Raw genomic sequence first — 20,227 nt, forward strand, 5'->3', positions numbered from 1 at the left:
AATTAAGAATACACACTTGGACCCTTTTTATCTTTACATTAAAGGATGAGTTTGCATACTTGGGAAGGTTAGCAGTTTAACCTTAAATCTGATCAAATGCCTATGAAAATTTTTAAATGAAATCGCCAATGTCCTTACCCAGATCAGCAAATCTTCCCCAATCTGATCAATAACAGAGGTCTCATTCCTCTTCCGAATAGCCTTCATTTGCTCATTCAACCCAACTAAGGGGGGTGGGGGGAAACGATGAAAAAAAATTAAGCATACATTCATTTCAGGCTGAGATACTAGTAGCATCATGAATCTAAATTAAAAAAATATATATATTTTCAGAGTAGTATAGCTTTTTTCCTCATAGCTCAGTCAATAAAGAATCTGCCTGCAATGCAGGAGACCCAGGTTCAATTCCAGGGTCCAAAAGATCTCCTGGAGAAGGAAATGGCAACCCACTCCAGTATTCTTGCCTAGAAAATACCATGGACAGAGGAACCTGGTGGGCGACAGTCCATGGGGTTGCAAAAGTCAGACACGATTTAGCGACTAAGCCACATAGCTTCTAATTGCCTTAAATATAAATTTGGACATAATTCCTATACATCTACATATTTTTATTTCTATATGAAAATCAGTTGCCAAAGCATAAAATAATGTGGAAACTAGCACATTATATACAGTATAGGGGCATCAAATACACATTTAACCTCAAGATTCCATCTGTAACCAGTCATGCTTGTTAGAAAACAAACTTCAACTGTACGAGTGACTCCGCCCACTATTTCTCTCAAAACATGTTTCCAGGCAATAGACATCATCATGCTCAAATGTGTCATGCACACTGGTGAGACTCAGGATCACCCACATAGGAGCAAAAGGAAACCATTCGGTGGGTGGTCGTTGCCAGGTGGTGATGGCATCCTTGATGAAAGAAAGACTAAAAGTAAGGGCCCTGGAGAAACAGTGACTTACAAAGAGAGGAACTGATACTATTGTCTCCAAAGCCCAAGATGACTACAACCAGGGACAGACAGCAGCACTGATTTTTAATGTACTCATTCAAGCATTCCAAGCAACAAAACCATAAAATAATTTAATTCCTAAAAGTTTTGGATTATATGCTATATATCACTACTTACAAAATATATTTATACATATATTATACAGATTATATATTTTAAAAAACATATATAATGTAAGTAATCGGGAATTTCCAAGGGTAATTTTAACTATGCTTTTTGTCTTAAGCATTGACTTTAGGCCCTAAGTTCTGTGTTAATATTCTGAATAAAAAAAAGTTGATGTGGTAGAAGTAAAGAATTGGGGAGAAATTCAAAGATCCAATTTTTTTTTATCTTATGCTCACATATAATTATAGAATTTTAGGAATGCCAACATGGATACAATTATTTGTAAGATTTTTACTGTTATGGTGCCTTTTTATACCAATGATCTTTTATCTACTGGAAATGTTAGGAACAAAGATCAGAGTCAATTTATCTTACTGTGAAGTTGAAGAATATCTTCTAAGTTTGAAAAAATTTTACGTAGTTCTGAAGGTGACAAAATTCCTTCTCTGGACACTCGCTGATAAAACACTTGATCTAGAACCTTCAATGTTCGAACATGAGCTCTTTCAGTGTAGAATAATTCTAAGCAGAAAAATAGGAGACATAAAATGTTACCTTACTTATTAGAATGAGATCAAACATAGGCTTTGGCTGAAATTAAGTACCAAATGAGTAATATAATCATTATTTACATTTTTGACAGGATATGGTATCTCTGAAGTCACTTCTTAATTCCATGAAATTCTACTATATACTGGCTCTAAGAGTTGAATACTGCTAAATGAAGAGTATCATTTAAAACTATTTTGTACTTACAAGCTAACAATGTACTCCAAAATCCACTGGTTGCCAGCACCAACCAATCACAACTACAATACTGGAAAACTATAAGTCCAAATATCATAGTCTTTTAACTGAGCCCTCTTCAGAAGTAATAGCATTCTACGTTACCTAACTTGCCCATTACCTCTCTTTAATTAATTAAGTAGGCTGCCCTGGGTGTCTGCTGCTGCCTGTGGGCTTTCTCTGGTTTGCAGCAAGCAGGGCCTACTCTCTGGTTGTGAAGCATCAGCTTCTCATTGTGGTAGCCTCTTCTGTTGCAGAGCACAGACTCTGGAGCACAGGCTTCAGGGGTTGTGGCACATAGGCTTCCTTGCCCCGCAGCAAGTGGGACCTTCCGGGACCAGGGACTGAACTCATATCCCTTGCATTAGCAGGTGGATTCTTAACCACTGGACTACCAGGGAAGTCCTGCCTACAGACTCTTATTTCTGAGGCCAAACTTTTTAATTTCACCATGTCTCAATGTTGCTAGAGACAGGAAGTATATTTATTCAAATCACAACTTAAAGATAGTAATAGGTACAGCTTCTGTGTCATATATGCTAGGGTAAAATAAACAACATTATACAAGGATAAAGGAAGACCTAGATTTTAGTTTTCTTCCCATCACTTACCAGCTGCATGATCTTGACTAATTCAATTAGTTAGTCTGAGCCATGGCTTTCTAATTTATAATCTATGCACAAAAAAATAACTGAGCCTGAAAGTAAAGTGAGGGCACTAGTGTTGTCTCAATGATTTTTCACGTTTAAGATCTATAATGATATGAATTTTAAATAACTTGAATGCTAAACACATTTTCCTTTTAAATTATCATTAAGAATCATACAATCACTTGCATTTTTAAGTTGGAAAGTTCAGGGATCATCTATTAATTTCCTTTCTGTTCAAAACAAATGGTGAGTATAAACTCTGAAGCAAACTCCAAGTTTTGGGGGTGGTTTAACTCTAATAAAACTCTATATATGTGAATAACAAAAATGAATTAAGCTCACCATTAATTACTTCCTGTCTTTTGATCTCACAAGGCTTTAGTCCCAATAACACTTCTCGACTGACGAGCTGTTGCCAGTTGGGTGGGTCCGTCTCTAAGTCATTTTCAAACTGTTCATCCTCACTCTGACTTTCTCCAAAAGCTATGCTGTCAAACCTAATGAAGAACAAATAATGATTTCTATTTCAGGAAATCATATGGACAATGGGAGACAGCACAAATCTTTACGTTACAGTCAATCAGTCAGCTTTCTGAAGTATTACTTAGCAGAGCCTAGAACATCATCCTCCTTTACAAAATAGCTAACATGTGTTATAAACGCCTCCATAAATTTTTAAATAGTTGTGTTTATTAAGAAATTTCTTTTATACTATCTAATAGATTTGCGCATAGGGCTTTTTTTCCTTTAAAACTAGGACTTAATGGAAAAAAGATATATTTCTTAAAATATGCCCCACTGAAAGCTACTTTAGGATTACTTACTTTCGAAAGGGCTTTGGTGTCCCATGTTCAGTCACTCTAAAACAATGGAGAATAGACAGTCAACATACAAATAAAATGGTGATGAAAAAATTGATGACAAAGATATTCAAAATCCACAGTGACTGATACATAATTCTTCTGGATATTGCAATGACTTAATATCAAATAAATTAAGAAACATTTTAGTACCTATCTAATATTTACTACCAATAAATTGTATTTCTTTCCCCCAAAAAGCATGTAGAATACTAAGTATAGGCATACTATATAGTGAGGAACTTTTAAGCAATGCCCTAAACACCCCTAAGACACCACTGAATTACCTTTCCACTTCCCATTCCTCCTCCTGCACCTGGTCTAATGGAGGAGGTGGGAAATCAAAGATGGTGTTGGGAGTACGAGGAGTGCCATCCAAGGAGTCTCCAGATGCTGGCGTTTCTCCAGCTTGTTTTGATCCTGAAAAGACAAAAGTCAGACATTCAGATGTTGTTAATAAGGACAGTGATTAAAAAAAAAAAATCAGTCCCCCAGAAAGCTTCAGCCTCACCCATGGTCATATTCTTATTTAAACAACTGCAGGTTAGCTAGAAACAAAATTCTAACATAAAATTTTAACATGCACTAAAAATAAACTGGAATATCATTTTTCAGTTCAGTTCAATTCAGTTGCTCAGTTGTGTCCAACTCTGTGACCCCAAAGACTGCAGCATGCCAGGCTTCCCTGTCCGTCATTTTTACACAGCTTTAAAAAAACCAACATAAAGAACAACATGTATATTATCTATGGTGAAACAGATCACCAGCCCAGGTGGGATGCATGAGACAAGTGCTCAGGCTTGGTGCACTAGGAAGACCCAGAGGAATCGGGTGGAGATGGAGGTGGGAGGGGGGATCGGGATAGGGAATATGTGTAACTCTATGGCTGATTCATATCAATGTATGACAAAACCCACTGAAATGTTGTGAAGTAATTAGCCTCCAACTAATAAAAAAAAAAAGAAAAAAAAAATAAACAAAATGAGATAATGCTAAAAAAAAAAAAAATCAACATAAGACATGGCAACTACTAGGAAGAGCACATCATATGGAGAAACATTCTCTATATCCTTTTTTACTCCAAGTACCAATCTTTTTCATTCAAATTTTGGCTATCATCATGGTCTACCTCCAAATAACTCCATATTTCTCATCTTTGAAGAGTTTGCTCACTTATTCGTCCCATTTTCACTTCCCTTCCTTTTTTTCTTCCCACTCGTTAACATCTATATTATTATTCCTAGTTATCTGTTATTCCCTAAGTTTAAACGATGGAATTATATATAGATATATTTGTTCCAACAAGGCGTTAAGTGTCTTAACTTTCCTCTATGTCACATTAGGTATTTGTGTCTGTATCCTTCTCTTTAATTATATATCTTTCCTTTTGCCTTTCATGTCTTTCAGTTACACTTTTACTTGTATCCTTAAGAGGATTTTTTACATTTCCATTCTGATTTGTAGCCACAACTAAAAATATTCTATGCTTCGCCTAATAGGATGATTCTAAGAGTCTGAAAAAAAAAAACAACAGTGTACTTACATTATTGTGACCATACACATATTGTAATACAACATTCTTTCCAGGTTAAGAGGCATGTTAAGTTAGGATTATGTTTTCTTTTCTACTGGTACAATGACACAACTCCTAGGTCACTTGAAATAGAATGTTTATAAAAGTCATACACTCCATCAATCACTTTCAGATTATGCCACTGTTTGCTTCATGTTTCAATCATGAAGTCTTCCTGTCACCAGCCACCAGCCACCTGTGGCAGCACGGAAGCAGGTCTCTTGGCCCTGTTAAGCTTTCAGATGGTTGGCTGATATCCTGACTACAACTTTACGAGAGGTTCCAACCCAAAACTGCCTACCTAAGCTGATCCTGAGCTCCTCACGTACCAAAAATGTGAAGCAGTAAATATTTTTTTGTGTTACGCCATTAAGTTTTGGGATAATTTATCACAAAGCAGTTGATAACTAATAAAACAGCTATTATATGTAACAGTTATATTAAGACTTCTTGGTCTCTGGCTCCTTTTTGATAACATGCTATTCTTGCTTTAGATATAACAACCTCTTTAATTTCTTCAAGAATACTATCTAATTTGGAGGTATTTTTATAAGTTCTTATTACCTAAATTATTTTCTGCTAGTGGCAGTTTTTCTGTTTCTTTTGTATTTTCCTCTTTATGCCCCTAATAGGTTTGGCAGTATGTATTATCTTGGGTCTTGACTCATAGCTTCTGGCCAAAGTGAGTAATGCTGCTCATGTGTAAGAATGAAAGACTTAGCAGCGACTTGGCTTTCCTGTTCTGCTATGTAGAAGTAGGGTCCTTTCAGCTAGAAGCTCCTCTGAGTGGCATAAGCCCCTGGCATGCCTACTGACAGGCTTTAGGTCCCCTAAAGTGAGCCTCAGGGCACTAATACCACGGAGGACTTAACAACTGTGTACCATGGCACTACGCAATTCACTCAGCTTGTGCCAAGTCATGTCCAACTCTTTGTGACCCCACGGACTGCAGCATGCCAGGCTTCTCTGTCCTTCATTGTCTCCCCGAGTTCGCTCAAACTCTTGTCCACTGAGTCAGTGATGCCATCCAACCATCTCATCCTCTGTCACTCCCCTCTCCCCCTGCCCTCAATCTTTCCCATCATCAGTGTCTTTTCCAATGAGTCAGCTCTTCACGTCAGGTGACCAAGTATTGGAACTTCAGCTTCAGCATCAGTTCTTCCAGTAAATATTCAGGACTGATCTCCTTTAGGATTCACTGGCTTGATCTCCTTGCCATCCAAGGGACTCTCAAGAGTCTTCTTCAGCACCACAGTTTGAAAGCATCAGTCTTTCTTCAGCACTCAGTCTTCTTTATGGTCCAATTCTCACATCCGTAAATGACTACTGGAAAAACCATACCTTTAACTCTATGGATCTTTGTTGGCAAACTGACGTCTGCTTTTTAATACACTGCCTAGGTATGGTACAGTTTTGCTTTCAAGGAGCAAGCATCTTTTCATTTCATGGCTGCAGTCACCATCCACAGTGCTTTTGGAACCGAAGAATATAAAATCTGCCACTGTTTCCACTTTTTCCCCATTTATTTGCCATGAAGTAATGGGACCAGATGCCATGATCTTAGTTTTCTGAATGCTGAGTTTTAAGTCAGTTTTTTCATGCTCCTTTCATCCTCATGAAGATGTTCTTTAGTTTCTCTTCACTTTCTGCCATCAGGGTGGTTATCATCTGCATATCTGATGTTGTTGATATTTCTCCCTGCAATCTTGATTCTAGCTTGTGAGTCATCCAGTTCAGCATTTTGCAGGAGGTACTCTGCATATAAGTTAAATAAGCAGCATGACAATATACAGCCTTGACGTACTCCTTTCCTAATTTTTAGCCAGACTGTTGTTCCATGTCTGGCTCTAACTGTTGCTTCTGGACCTGCATACAGCTTTTTCAGGTAAGGTGGTCTGGTATTCCCATCTCTGTAAGAATTCTCCACAGTTTGTTGTGATCCACACAAAGGCTTTAGCATAGTCAATAAAGCAAAAGTAGATGTTTTTTTGGAATTCCCTTGCTTTTTCTATGATCCAATGGATGTTGGCAATTTGATCTCTGGTCCTCTGCCTTTTCTAAATTCAGGTTGTATATCTGGAAGTTCTTAATTCAAATACTGTTGAAGCCTAGCTTGAAGGATTTTGAGCATTACCTTACTATCACATGAAATGAGCACAACTGTATGGTAGTTTGAACATCCTTTGGCACTGCCCTTCTTTGGGATTGGAATGAAGACTGACTTTTTCCAGACCCATGGCCACTGTTGAGTTTTCCAAATTTGCTGGCATATTGAAGGCAGCACTTTCACAGCATCATCTTTTAGGATTTGAAAGAGCTCAACTGGAATTCCATCACCTCCACTAGCTTTGTTCATAGTAAGGCTTTCTAAGGCCCACTTGGCTTCACACTCCAGGATGTCTGGCTCTGGGTGAGTGATCACACCATCATAGTTATCTGGGTCATTAATAGCTTTTTAATATAGTTCTTCTGTGTATTCTTGCCACCTCTTCTTAACAGTTTCTGCTTCTGTTAGGTCCCTGCTGCTTCTGTCCTTTATTGTGCCCATCTTTACATGAAATGTTCCCCTGGTATCGTCAATTTTCTTGAAGAGCTCTCTAGACTTTCTCATTCTATTGTTTTCCCTCTATTTCTCTGCACTGTTCATTTAAGAAGGCTTTCTTATCTCTCCTTGCTATTCTCTTGAACTCTGCATTCAGCTGGGTATATCTTTCCCTTTCTCCTTTGCCTTTCGTTTCTCTTCTTAGCTCAGCTATTTGTAAGGCCTCCTCAGACAATCATTTCGCCTTCTTGTATTTCTTTTTCTTTGGGATGGTTTTGGTCAGCACCTCTTGTACAATGTTATGAACCTCTGTCCACCCAGTTCTTCAGGCACTCTGTCTACCAGATCTCATCCCTTGAACTGCTCATCACCTCCACTGTAAAACCATAAGGGATTTGAGTTAGATCATACATGAATGACCTAGTGGTTTTCCCTACTTTCTTTAATTTAAGCCTGAATTTTGCAATGAGAAGCTCATGATCTGAGCCACAGTCAGCTTCAGGTCTTGTTTTTGCAGACTGTATAACCTTCTCCATCTCCAGCTATAAAGGATATAATCAGTCTGATTTCAACTTATGTAACAAAGAACACATTCATTTTCTTTTGATATAGGAATGACTGCTTGTATTCTGTAATGTAAGAATCAAAAGTTGCTGACAGAACTGTTTTGATTATAGATCTTCTGTGAATTCATCATTTTCAGTTTTACCTCTTCCTCATGCACTCTGTAATTCATATGACAACTCTTAAGCCCAATGTCTCTTTTGAGTTCCAATGGGTCCCACCTTGGACTCCTTACACAAGCTATGGGCTCCTACTTCCTTTATGTCCTTTCATCAATCAAACCACTTGTGACCCAATTTGTGGAAATCTCTTATGAATAAGAATATCTTCTCTTCCTCGGCTTCTCCTCTGTACGCTTTTTGTTTCTTCATTACCTACTGTTCTTTTATTTCAGTGAGACACGACAGCCATGAAATAAGGCATTACTCAATCCAATATCTTCAGAATTCCACGTAAGACTGAACCTCCAGGCTTTTCTACAAACGTCACGGCTACTTCTTTGTCTTCTGCTACAGGTCCCTCAGATAGAGACTGATGTTTCTGTCATAGACTATGTACTGCAGGGTGATGAGACAGAGACTCTTCTTTTTCCTAAGGACTACTTTTAGACTATTATCCTACTTTCTTATAAAAATTCCTTGCTCCACTGAGGTGCTCACTCTCTGAATAATGTCATGTGGTCATTACCAAGAGCCATCTAGCAACACTGAACCTTTGGCTGCTGGCTCACCATGCTATTATCAAACGAGGCCACCACAAAATCCATGTCTATAACGTATCTAAGCCTTTGGCTCCTTGGGGCCTCACCTGCTCCATCACTAGGAACCCCCTCTCTGCCACCTCAGTGACCACTCCCACGGATCTACCCTTGGTTTTGTCATACCAGAAACTGAACCGCTTCCAAAATCACCAATACAAACGGGTATTTCCTTCTCCAAACACAAGGACCTAATTCTCCCAGCTCACTTGCTTAAGAAACCGATTATAACAAGTATGAAGAAATATGGTAATAAGCTCTTTCCTTAATTACCTACAATTACTTCCTATCTTTCTTTACTCTTCAAATCCTCTTGCCCTTCTCACTAAATCCTCACTCTCAGCTAATAACCTTGCCCTTCACATATACTCTGCATACCATTGCTTCTCTCCTTCTCAAAACTTTTTTCTATTGGCTATATAGTCCATTTCCCACATTTTTAACCTCTTTCTCTCAACTGGCTTCCCATCAGCATTAAAAAAAAAACCCCAGTATCTCAGATTTTTTAAAAGTCTTCTTTAGATGCACCGCACATAAACATATCTGCCTCTAACTTACTTTTACTTTTCTTATTTTTTGTTGTTTTTATTCTATCATTTTATATTGATAACATTTTTAAATACAGAATAATTTTTACTGATATACATACTACCATATGTAGAATAGAGAAACAACAACAAGGACCCACTGTATATGCTTCTAACTTCTGACCAGTTCTCTCAACACTCCCCACAACTTGAATATTTTATTTATGATATTTACGACCACTTCTCCAGAAGGCTAAGCTGCATGGGGCAAAAATCTGTGTATAATTATTGCATGCTAACATTGGCCATAGAGATAATGCCTGACAGAAAGCTCCATAAATATTCTCTGAATGGATAATAACTCAAAATTACCACTCAGAGTAGAGTTGTCACTGCTTATAGAACACTACAATCTTTAAACTGTGACTCAATCTTGATTTAAATAATCTGCCCCTCTATTTCTTAGTATAGTTGTTTTAAAATTCTGATGCTTAGCTAAGTTGAATGACAGCATTAGCTCACCCATATCATTCTCTTTCCCTCCTTCCTGGGAAAGAGTGGCCCCTGAAACCATGGAGGATATGGAATTGGCTGGCAGGTATCCAATGTCTGCTCCTTCGCTTGCTAATCCACTTTGGCGCAACTTCGCAGAGTCCTGGGGTTCAGGACTCACGGATGAGGGTGTGGACAAGTGCTTAGGGTGGCGCTGCTTCTGTAGTTCCATGGCTCTGCCAACTGAACAGAAAGCAATAGTTAATAAATCATGTGGCAAAACAGCTTTAAATAAGATGAAAAGAATTTAGAAAGAACATGGTGGGCCCTAGAAACATATAACATGAATTACACAGAGTGAGGAAGAGACAGATAGACAGAAAGATAGGAAAGAAGGTAGAAAAAAAGTAGGAAGAAAGAAAGAGGATGGAGGTGGGGGAGTGGAGAGAGAGAGAAAGGCAAGGGAGAGTGAAAGAGGAGGAGAAAAGGGTGGGAGATGGTAGAAGCCGAGGGGGAGAGAAGAGGCAGAGGACGAAGGGTCCTGAGAAAAGGAGCTGAGAAGACCAGCACTGGGTGGGGGAGAGTGGATACCGACAGACAGCGATGGACACACACAAAGCTGTATTCCTGTCAGGGTGAAGAGGAAGCCCGCTGGCTCTGTGAGCTCTTAGCAAGCCCCTACCCCACTCCTCCCTAACACTCACAATTTCTTCATCGTGACACGCCTCAGAGACCATGCAGAATAATTCCCATCCTGCCTGTTACCAGTGTTCACATCAGTCACCATGAGAAGCACCCCATAGCCGTGCACATCTTCACATAGCTCTATACATCTCTAAACCTAAAATTGTTCCTTCCCTAACTCCTACAATTCTTCTTCTGAATCCCTTGGAACTCATGGTTACCATCTGTTAAATTTTCCATTCTCCTCAACCTCTTCTCTAAAGATTTCCTTCATCTTCTCAGTGTTTCTCAACAAGGGGCATCATGACATTTGAATGAGGATTCTTCACAGGGTGGGACACTCAGGTGTGCTGGATCACAACACCCGTCCCCAGTTCCAACTGTGCCAGAATTTTCAAATGTGGTACTGCCCAATGTGAGGACCACTATAGGACCTAATTTCTCTCCCCATAGCACTGCCTCTACTTCTCCTGTAGCCCTCTCTAGGAGAGCAACTCTCCGTTAGGCCTGAGGGTGGAGGGACATCAGGAAAGAAAGCACAATGAAGAGATGGACAATAGTTTAAGTATGGAGAAAATGAGTCATATATGTATAAAAAGACAAAGTATGATGGTGAAGTTCATGTACATTTTGTTTTGTAAATTTAACAATCAGAAAGTGAATGCAAACAAAATCAGAACAGGTAAGTAAATTATGTTATAAACAGCTGATGGGATGGTTCTAATGCCATTAAACACTTATGACAACTGTCAAGTCTAACTGAACACCGGGGGTTCAGTTAGAAATGACACTAAATAGAAACAATGGAGGTTCAGTGGAAACATTTCTAGAACATCTTTCTTCAGCAACCCAATCTAGCTAAAAGAGCCTCTGATATAAAGACGGCATGGAATGGTGGGAATGCAGCATTTCAAACTTCAACATACTTGCACTGTTGTCATGGCGGCTTGGTCTCCTAGGGGGTCCCAAGATGCTGGTGAATCCTCTTCGCTTCCCTTTTTCTTCGCCTTCCCTATCTTTCTTCATACTTTGCTAGAATCAAGGTACAATCAAAGAGATAAGAGATGCACAATTCTGATGGTCAAGTTGAAAGAAACTGGCTACATGTAAATGAAAGAAACACACAGTGTCTTTGGAGGCTGGCACACACCACTATGTACACATCAAAATCAAGATGCCTTTTCAAACCCTTCAGAGCTGACAATTTTGGAAAGTAAAAAGTATTTTTATAACACATTTACTGGGAGCTTGTTTTAAGTAATTTATTCATCTCTTGGATAATATTTGCTAAGCTAATGTCTGAAGGCACTATGCTAAAAGATGGGGTACAATGAAGGACGTCCTTATCTTCATCCAGCTTTACAATCTAACAACATAAATAATTACAAACATTGAGAGGAACCATAAAAGAAAAGCATGGGGTCAAAACTAAGCTGAAGATAGCTCTCTGTGTAAACTCCTGTTTTCACTTTTCATATCATCTAACAATTAGTTTGAACATCTGGATTTCTCACTGGATTTTGAGTTTCTTGAGAACAGGGACTGTATCTTATTCCTGCTGGCATGCTTCACACTAATTTGCTGAAAAAGTAAACACTAAGAAGAAGGAAAGCCCTGCAGTCAGAGTAAGAAGCATGGTGACCTGAACACACTATTATTATTCCAGTTTTACCTTGATTTTTGGAAGGAATCCAATCCGACCCCGCTTGTGCTCCAAATTTCGAGGTTCTTTCACTTTTACTCCCAAATGTTTCATGTACATGAGAATAACATATTGCATTGTTGAACTGAGGGAGAAAGGATTAAGTAAAATAAGACTTATGGGAAGGGACAGTGGGTAAATAAAGACACCAAATGACTTCCAAAACCTCCATGCTGAAAGTCTTAGAATTCATCAAGTGAAAAATAAAGAGCTATCTACTCACTGTGACCAGTAAAGATTCTACTCAAGATACTAGAATATTAGTCACATAAAATACAAGCCACCAGAGACAGTCTATATTTTTAGGTTAAAATAAATAAATCTTAATTTAGGACAGGAGAAAAGACAGTTTCTTTTTTTTTTTTGATCCTTAAAATTCAAGGAAAAAATAGTTACATTACCTCTTTTCTTCTTCTACAGCCTGAGCAGTCATCCTAAAAATAAAAGCATTTAAAATGAAATATTACAGTTTAATAAAAGAGTTGTTACTAAACTCAGATAACTGATCAACAAAACAGAGTCAAGTCCATGGAGTTCTCCAGGCGAGAATACTGCAGTGAATAGCCATTCCCTTCTCCAGGGGATCTTCCCAACCCAGGGATCAAACCTAGGTCTTCCCCATTGCAGGCAGATTCTTTACCATCTGAGCCACCAGGGAAGCCCCTGAGGCACAGTAAACGCTTTGGGACCCACTCTAAGTCTCTGTCACCTGGAATGATATATCAGAAAAATTGTGATCCCTAAAGGATCACTTTTTCGTCATCAACTTGCTATAAATGCTATAAAAATAGCAAGAAATATTTTCAAAGCCTGTGAATTAAAGCCAATGTAAGTATTCAACCTGTTTTTGATCAGTTAGAAATTCTACAGTTACTCATTTTAGCAATACCCAGAAAAAGAAATACAAGAACATCATCTACAATATCAGCATAAATTTAAGATACCAGCTTCTCAAGTATTATCACAAGGTAAACAGCTCTACACAGACAACCTGACATCCCTTCTAAATTTGTTCAAAATGTACTTTACACATAATTATCATCTCAGTAGAGAGGGCGTTTCTACGTGTATTTCTATTACTTACAACACTTCTTCAATTTTGGCAACAATCTGTTCTGCACATGCCCGTTCCTTCTCCAAAGTTAACCGGTCCTTGTCTCGCTCCACATCAAGTTTCGTCAGTTCGCTTTCAGCCAAGGTCAGCCCCATGCTGCGCTTCTGCCTAAAGGGAATAGAAGAAACTTCCTGAGGTAGCCTACAGAAAAACTATCTCCCCCTGGATATGCTTCATCGGAGTTTCCATAGTTATGAATTTCTAGCAACCGGTAAAATGTCATGGTTTTCTATTTGGGGGCCCATGTCACCTGGGACACTGCAGGAAGAAAATTCTAGAGGAAGTCACTCAACAGAAGACACATCTTGAAGGACACATTTGGCACAGATAGGTACTAAGCTCAATTCTTGCCACCCATAAGGAAAGGGGACCATGCATTCTCAGTACCATTCCAACCTTTTGACGCCAGAAGTTCATTAGGTTTTAGTAACAGTGATAGAGACCATATGTTATGCCAAGGAATGTATAACCTTTTCCTACCTAAAAAGAAGATTAATTCAGGACGACCATATCAGCTTCTGTAGACCACGAGGCTTACCGAAAATCCTCCAAGTGCCTCTGAACTTCTGGGTGGACTCTTTCTTGCATAGTTTGGATATAGTGGCGATGTAGATCCTCAGGAATAAGCTCTGGTCTTCTTTTTTCTGAATAAATACAAGAAATCACCTGATTTCTGTGCACATTCTGTGCATTGTAACTGGCACTATTTGGTGTAAACTTAACTTGAAGTAAGATAAAGAGATACTCAATATATTTTAAGTATTTTATCTCAAAATTCACATTTCATTTACTCTTAAATGTATTATAGATTCTTTTACTGTTGTGATTCATATGACCTACTAGTCACGGTGTAACAGATAAAACCTCTAGAGAGGTGACGAGCTACCTATCTACAGAGATGTGATCCTCTAGCACACTGGTGCTCCAGACTTACCTAGATCTATGGATATTTCATCAGGAACAGAAACTTTCAGGTGCTAAAACAAAAATGCAGACAAAAAGTGAAATAGCACCAAGAGTCTTTCAGGATGCATATAAGTACTCACATGAAATAGAGAAAAAATGTGAATACCTATATTTATAAGCATATTCATGTATAAGCTCATTTTTGGGGTACCACTCATCTAAATTTCCCAGCTTTGGAATATTCTATGGTTTGAACTTGAAAATAAGCCCCTTTCTGGAGGATCATGTTATAAAGGAAATACCTACAATCCGTTTTACTAGATGACTGAATGCTTTTGTGCCTTACTTATTCCTGTTGGCTTTGGCTTTCTAGAATGAACAAATATTGGTTTGGGCTTTCGAAAATCACTGGTTAAGATAATCAGTCACACACTGTTTGAATCAATATAGGTAAAAACCTAAACTATATGTAGATTACCATATGAAAAACTTACTCATGTATAACAACTTTATTCACTGTATTTGAGACACTCACAATGAAGACCATGATATTCCCAATCATATTGGTATATAAAGCTAAAGAACCCTCACAAGAAGTCATACTCCCAACGAGAAAGTGTTGGATATCAGTGTTGAAACTCTGGAGTCTTAAATCTCTAGTTCTTACATCTGCAGTTTTTACTACTGAAATAAGATGACTGTGTCATAATTTACTTCTTCTTAGCTATGCTTTTTTCACATGATAACTGCAGTTTGTGATCCCATTACCAGATAATTTTCTCCTGTTAATTTGGGAAATGTCTCAGAAAAAATTATTTTGCATTTGGAGAAAATATATTATGTTCTTCAAATTTACTCTGTATTATACACCCACTTAAGTCATATCCTTCCATAATTAAAAAAAAAAAATTAATGTAAGATCTGAAGTTTTACATCTGAAAATAAGTTACTGCTAAAAATTAAGAAAGCTCTAATATTTATTTGAAGAGCAGTAGAAATGGATTTCAAAGTTTTCTCTTTATTTGAAGTTGCCATAAAGTAGCTCAAGCCAACTTTCCAGAAGTACTTCTAGCACAAATGCAAAAAAGTATATATATGTTCATTTCTGTATGTGGGTATTTATATGAAATAATATCACCTGTGGCATAAAAGAATAACTAGCAAATTAATCTAGCAGGGTTCTTACACTTTCATGTTAATAAGCTTATATAGACCAAGAGCAGCAAAATATAAGACATCACCTGGTTTAAAGGTACATTCTGTGCCTTAGCATGGAATGCTCTAAAGAAACATCAAGTTCATATAAACTTCAGTATACTGTCATTTCTTCATGGAAGAAAATCATCTTAATAGATATAATGTGTAATATTTTAAACAATGGCATTATAATCAGAATCCTAACTAATCCATTCAGCAACTATCTGAGTGATCACTGTCAGGATCTATTCAGTTTTGGGGAAACAGCAGTGAACAAACAGAACAAAAGATTATCTGCCCTAATGGAGCTTACAATCAGGGCAGAAGAGCAGGAATATAGACAGATAAAATAAAGAAAAAGATATAAATTCTATGGACAAAAATAACACAGGAAAGGTGACAGAAAGCAAGGGGGATGAAATTTTAAGTAAATTGGTCAGAGAAGGCCTCACTGAGAAGGTAACGGTATTCAGCCATGTGTAGGTGTAGAGGCAGCTTTGTAATAAAATACAAAGAATATAGGGCAAGTGCTGGAGGAAGAGGGGGAGCCAAAATGTTTCTATGTGAGTCTGTTTAAGATGGGAGAAATAATCATATCTGCATACTAATAGGACTAATTCAGTAGAAAACAAAAGAACTGATGATGCAGGAGAGAAGGGGTACGTTTGCTAGAATAGAATCTTTGAGTAGGTATAAGAAAACACAATTTGGATAAATAGGGGAAGAGGTGGTCTTGAACTAAAAGCAGAACAATTCCTACATATCATCAGGAGAGAGGGTTGAGCGTACTATATGACAGAGGTAGGGTGATACCTCTGGTAGAAGTTATCTTCTGTATGCTTTAAATTTCTCAAAAAAACAGCAAGGTCATCAGTTGAGAAAAGAACAAGAGAGGAATTAATGGAGAGTTTAAAAGAGAGAAGGTGTGAAATAGTCAACTAAAAGAACTGCAAATATGAAAGGACTTGAGACATGCAGCATGATTATCAGAGACGTATTAAGGGCTGTTATTTACCCTAGAGCAAGGCTAATAATAAAACACATTAGTTTAAAAACCTTATTAAGATTTCTATTGGTAAAATAAAACACTTACTATTATGTACCATCATTTATATGAGTAAGATCTTTTCCATCCCTTTCAGTTAAACTTGGGCCTCCAAACTTCAAAGAGGCCAACCAGAGTCCAATTATACAAGTACTAACCTTTGGATCTTAATATATATTTATATATACACATATATACTGTATTCTCTTTTTCATTCCCTTATCCTAAATATGCATACATATAAACATATATATATGTTTATATCCCTTAAAACCTATTGTGAGAATTTATATGCCTATAACTAACTTAGAAATGATAAAAAATAAGTCATGAGTAATCAATAATTGAGATAATATAGACATCAGAAAGCCCAATAAAGTCCAAAAACACGGGAGGGAAGATTGGAAGTTAGGAGGCCAATAATTCAGTGTACGGAAGCAAAGATTGTAATATTAACTTGGTAACTTACGGCAGATCGATCCAGGAAGAACTGATGAAACTCAAGGAAGACACGACGGGTCTCCTTGGAATTGGTCTGTTTATATAGGTCTGAATAGAGATAACAGAGCTGTAGTGGAGAAAGAAATGGGGAAAAAATAATGAAAAATGTCATCTGCTAGATCCTCACTGAGTATAAACGTCTGAAACAAGTAGATCACCATGAACAATGCAGTGATTACCATATAACCAAATCTTTAAAAATTAAATTAGTAACATTTTAATCATCTTTCATAATTAATTTAGAAAAGTGACAGAAATCTATCTACCCATCTTGCTAAAACTGAGAAGTTTCATGGCATTTGAATCAATTAAGAACTCTAAACTGGCTAAATCATAAAATATATTACCAATGTTGCAGGGTCAAACTGGGAAACTACATGGTGTAAGAAAACAGCCAAGTGAGCCGGGCGAGATTTTAGCAGTTCAATGCTCTGAAAACAGCTGCACTGCCCATTGATCTAGAAAAAGAAATAAATATACATCAGTAACACCAACACATAAATGCAAAATGTAATGTCAGCTCAGTTAAATATGACTATCCCAATTTCACTTTGACCTATCCTAAAAACTTTAAGGTTTAAAAAAACTTCACAAGAATTTATTATAAGCAACATGGGCTATGGAATCTATTCCTCTGAAAAGTTTCTCTTGGAAACAGGTTGGAAGAAAGACCATCCTGAGAGAATGTTAAGCCCAGAATATAATTATCAAAGAGCTCACAGGTCTACAAATCAGTACAGAAAAAAAACAGGTTAATAACACTTCTAAAAATGTAAAGGGAGGCTTTTTGCCTAATAACAAAATAGGTGTCTTCCTTTTAGGCTAATCATAGAGACGGTGGCAGGAAATGGAGTTGTGCGATTTTAAATAAGACAACTCCTAGAATACTTGTATGTTTCCAAACTGCAATGAACACAGAAAGCAGCAAGAATTGACCTTAACCTAGAATCATGTAAGTTAATCTAAACAAGTAACACCCATTCTGCACAATCTCTTTCAGAAAATATAAGAGGACTAAGACTTCTCAACTCATTCTAAGAGCTCAGCATCAACCAACTATCAAAACCAAAGATATTACAAAAAAAGAAAACTACAGACTACTATTCCCTATAAACACACACACAAAAATTCTCAGCAAAATAATAGGACTGAATCCAACAATATTGGAAAAAGGAAAATATATTATGACTAACTGGGGTTTCTCCCAGGAATGAAACAGGAATAGCTGTTTTCAAATGCTAATAACATCAATTAATGTAATTTACCATTATATTTAGTTACACGTAAATTACATTAATGTAATGTAAATTTAATAACAACATATGATGATCTCAGTCATTCAACAAAATTCAACATCTATTCATGATAAAACTCCTATCAAACTAAAAATAGAAGGAAACTTCCTCAATTAAAAAAAAAGCATCTACAAAAACCTATGGCTAACATCATATTAATAATAAATGACTGAATGCATTCTTCCTAAGATTGAGAATAAGGCCAGGATGCCCTGTCTCACCACAGTGATTCAGCCTCAGACTGGAAATCCTAACTAGCGCAATAAAGGTAATAACAAGAAATAAAAGATAAATGCTGGGAAACAAGAAAATAAAAACTGTTACAGTTATTTACATAGAAAAATCTTAAAAAGTTATTTTAAAAACCTTTTTGAAGTAGTGAGTTTACTAAAAGATCACGTGAGCTTACTAAAAAGGACAAGAATAAAGCCAATCACATTCCTATATACCATCAATAAACAACCAGAATTTGAAAATTAAAAAAAAAATTATAAGAACATCCCCCTTCTCCCAAGATAAAATACTTAGGTAAAAATCAATGACTTCTTATCAGCTTCAAGAGCAAGGCCATTTCTATTGGTCAAAGCTAAAATAAGCAATTAACCCAAACAATTAACCAATTAATCTTAGTTCTAAGACTTGAGCTTCAAATCCTTATAATTTCAATCTCCAGAAACTGTTCATTTTCGCAATAAATCAAACATTTTAGAAAATTAATCATTTGTTTTTTACAAAGAAAAAGTCATCACCTGTTCATGTTCACTACCAAAGTCATCATCCTCTGCTCCAATAATATGAGGTGCCACACGGGTAGAGGGACTCCCAACAAGTGACTGAGTGTCCTGGAAACATTCATAGAGAAGGAACGGAAAAATTGCCTGGTGGTCAATTTCAGAGATGGAATAAAGCCAAACTATCAAAAAGACGTGGTTCACTAAACTGACTGTATTTCTTTTCCTTTTCTTTAGGTACTTTATTTTCAAAGTGGTTCTCAAATTTTCCAGTATTGATTGTTTCTTGGTCAGGGGGAGGGGGAGAAAACATTTCCCCTAGAGATAATAAACATCCTCTGCTTAATACACCTTTGCTTATCTGGTTCTAATCCCTCTCTTTAGGCTTCACTTATTGTTTCATATATATCTGGACCTTGTTACAGAAAGAAATTAAGCTGGCTTACACAAACAGCTACAATTTTTAACAGTGAATGAAGGCAACAGGACAAAGGAAAAATGGTACTGTTGACATTTTGGGCCAGACGATTCTTTGTTGTGGGGGCTGTCCTATGCACTGTAGAATAAGGAGCAGCATACTTGGCCACTGCCCACCCACTAGATGCCAGGAGCAGCCTCCCAGTCATGACAATCAAAAATGTGTCCAGACCTTGCCAAATGAGCCCTGAGGGACAAAATCATTCCTGGTTGAAAATCATTGGCATAATGCAATAAAATGTTCAAGTAATCACACAAACACTGCTATAGAAACGATGGTAACAAGATTGTAAAAATAAATTGTAGGCTGGCAGCCCTCACTCCTATGCAATAGATCATCCATGTGTCAGTTCACTTAAAAATTTGGATTTAGCATGAAAAGGGGAATGTTGGAACATTAGTAGTGCATAATGCAAAAAGTATGGGATATCTGCATACCACAAATACAGAAATGAAAGACCATATAGTACTAAGAGAAATAGTAAATTTGGAACAAATATGAAGAAAAAATGAGTTTGGCTCAAACCTGACAGCAGTTGAGTGCTGTAGGATCTGGGGTTGAGCAAAGAGAGTGAGGCTATGGTGACGTGGGAGTTATCGGCACAGCAGTTACAGCTGAAACTACGTACATGGACCCACAAGCTAGAAATTAAGTGACTAATAAACACATAGCTGCAGTTTTTCTTCCTTAAGTGTGTTG

General features: G+C 37.3%; 1 protein-coding gene across 2 annotated transcripts in view; it reads right to left on the reverse strand.

Moving 5' to 3' along the window:
* The window catches only part of ARHGEF12 (Rho guanine nucleotide exchange factor 12), a 165,268-nt gene that overhangs the window by 25,280 nt on the left and 119,761 nt on the right, over positions 1 to 20,227 (reverse strand). For both annotated transcript variants that reach the window (XM_065945620.1, XM_065945619.1), the window contains 15 exons: positions 19,069 to 19,161; positions 17,372 to 17,482; positions 16,993 to 17,091; positions 14,310 to 14,352; positions 13,914 to 14,019; positions 13,346 to 13,483; positions 12,663 to 12,695; positions 12,232 to 12,346; positions 11,486 to 11,591; positions 9,906 to 10,118; positions 3,708 to 3,840; positions 3,385 to 3,420; positions 2,903 to 3,057; positions 1,500 to 1,646; positions 139 to 224 (listed from right to left, as the gene is read on the reverse strand). In XM_065945620.1, coding sequence (XP_065801692.1) covers positions 139 to 224; positions 1,500 to 1,646; positions 2,903 to 3,057; positions 3,385 to 3,420; positions 3,708 to 3,840; positions 9,906 to 10,118; positions 11,486 to 11,591; positions 12,232 to 12,346; positions 12,663 to 12,695; positions 13,346 to 13,483; positions 13,914 to 14,019; positions 14,310 to 14,352; positions 16,993 to 17,091; positions 17,372 to 17,482; positions 19,069 to 19,161 — 1,614 coding nt within the window. The remainder of the gene's footprint in view (positions 1 to 138; positions 225 to 1,499; positions 1,647 to 2,902; positions 3,058 to 3,384; positions 3,421 to 3,707; positions 3,841 to 9,905; positions 10,119 to 11,485; positions 11,592 to 12,231; positions 12,347 to 12,662; positions 12,696 to 13,345; positions 13,484 to 13,913; positions 14,020 to 14,309; positions 14,353 to 16,992; positions 17,092 to 17,371; positions 17,483 to 19,068; positions 19,162 to 20,227) is intronic.

This window comes from Muntiacus reevesi, chromosome 9, assembly GCF_963930625.1.
Source record: "Muntiacus reevesi chromosome 9, mMunRee1.1, whole genome shotgun sequence".
In the NCBI taxonomy this organism is placed as follows: Eukaryota; Metazoa; Chordata; class Mammalia; order Artiodactyla; family Cervidae; genus Muntiacus; species Muntiacus reevesi.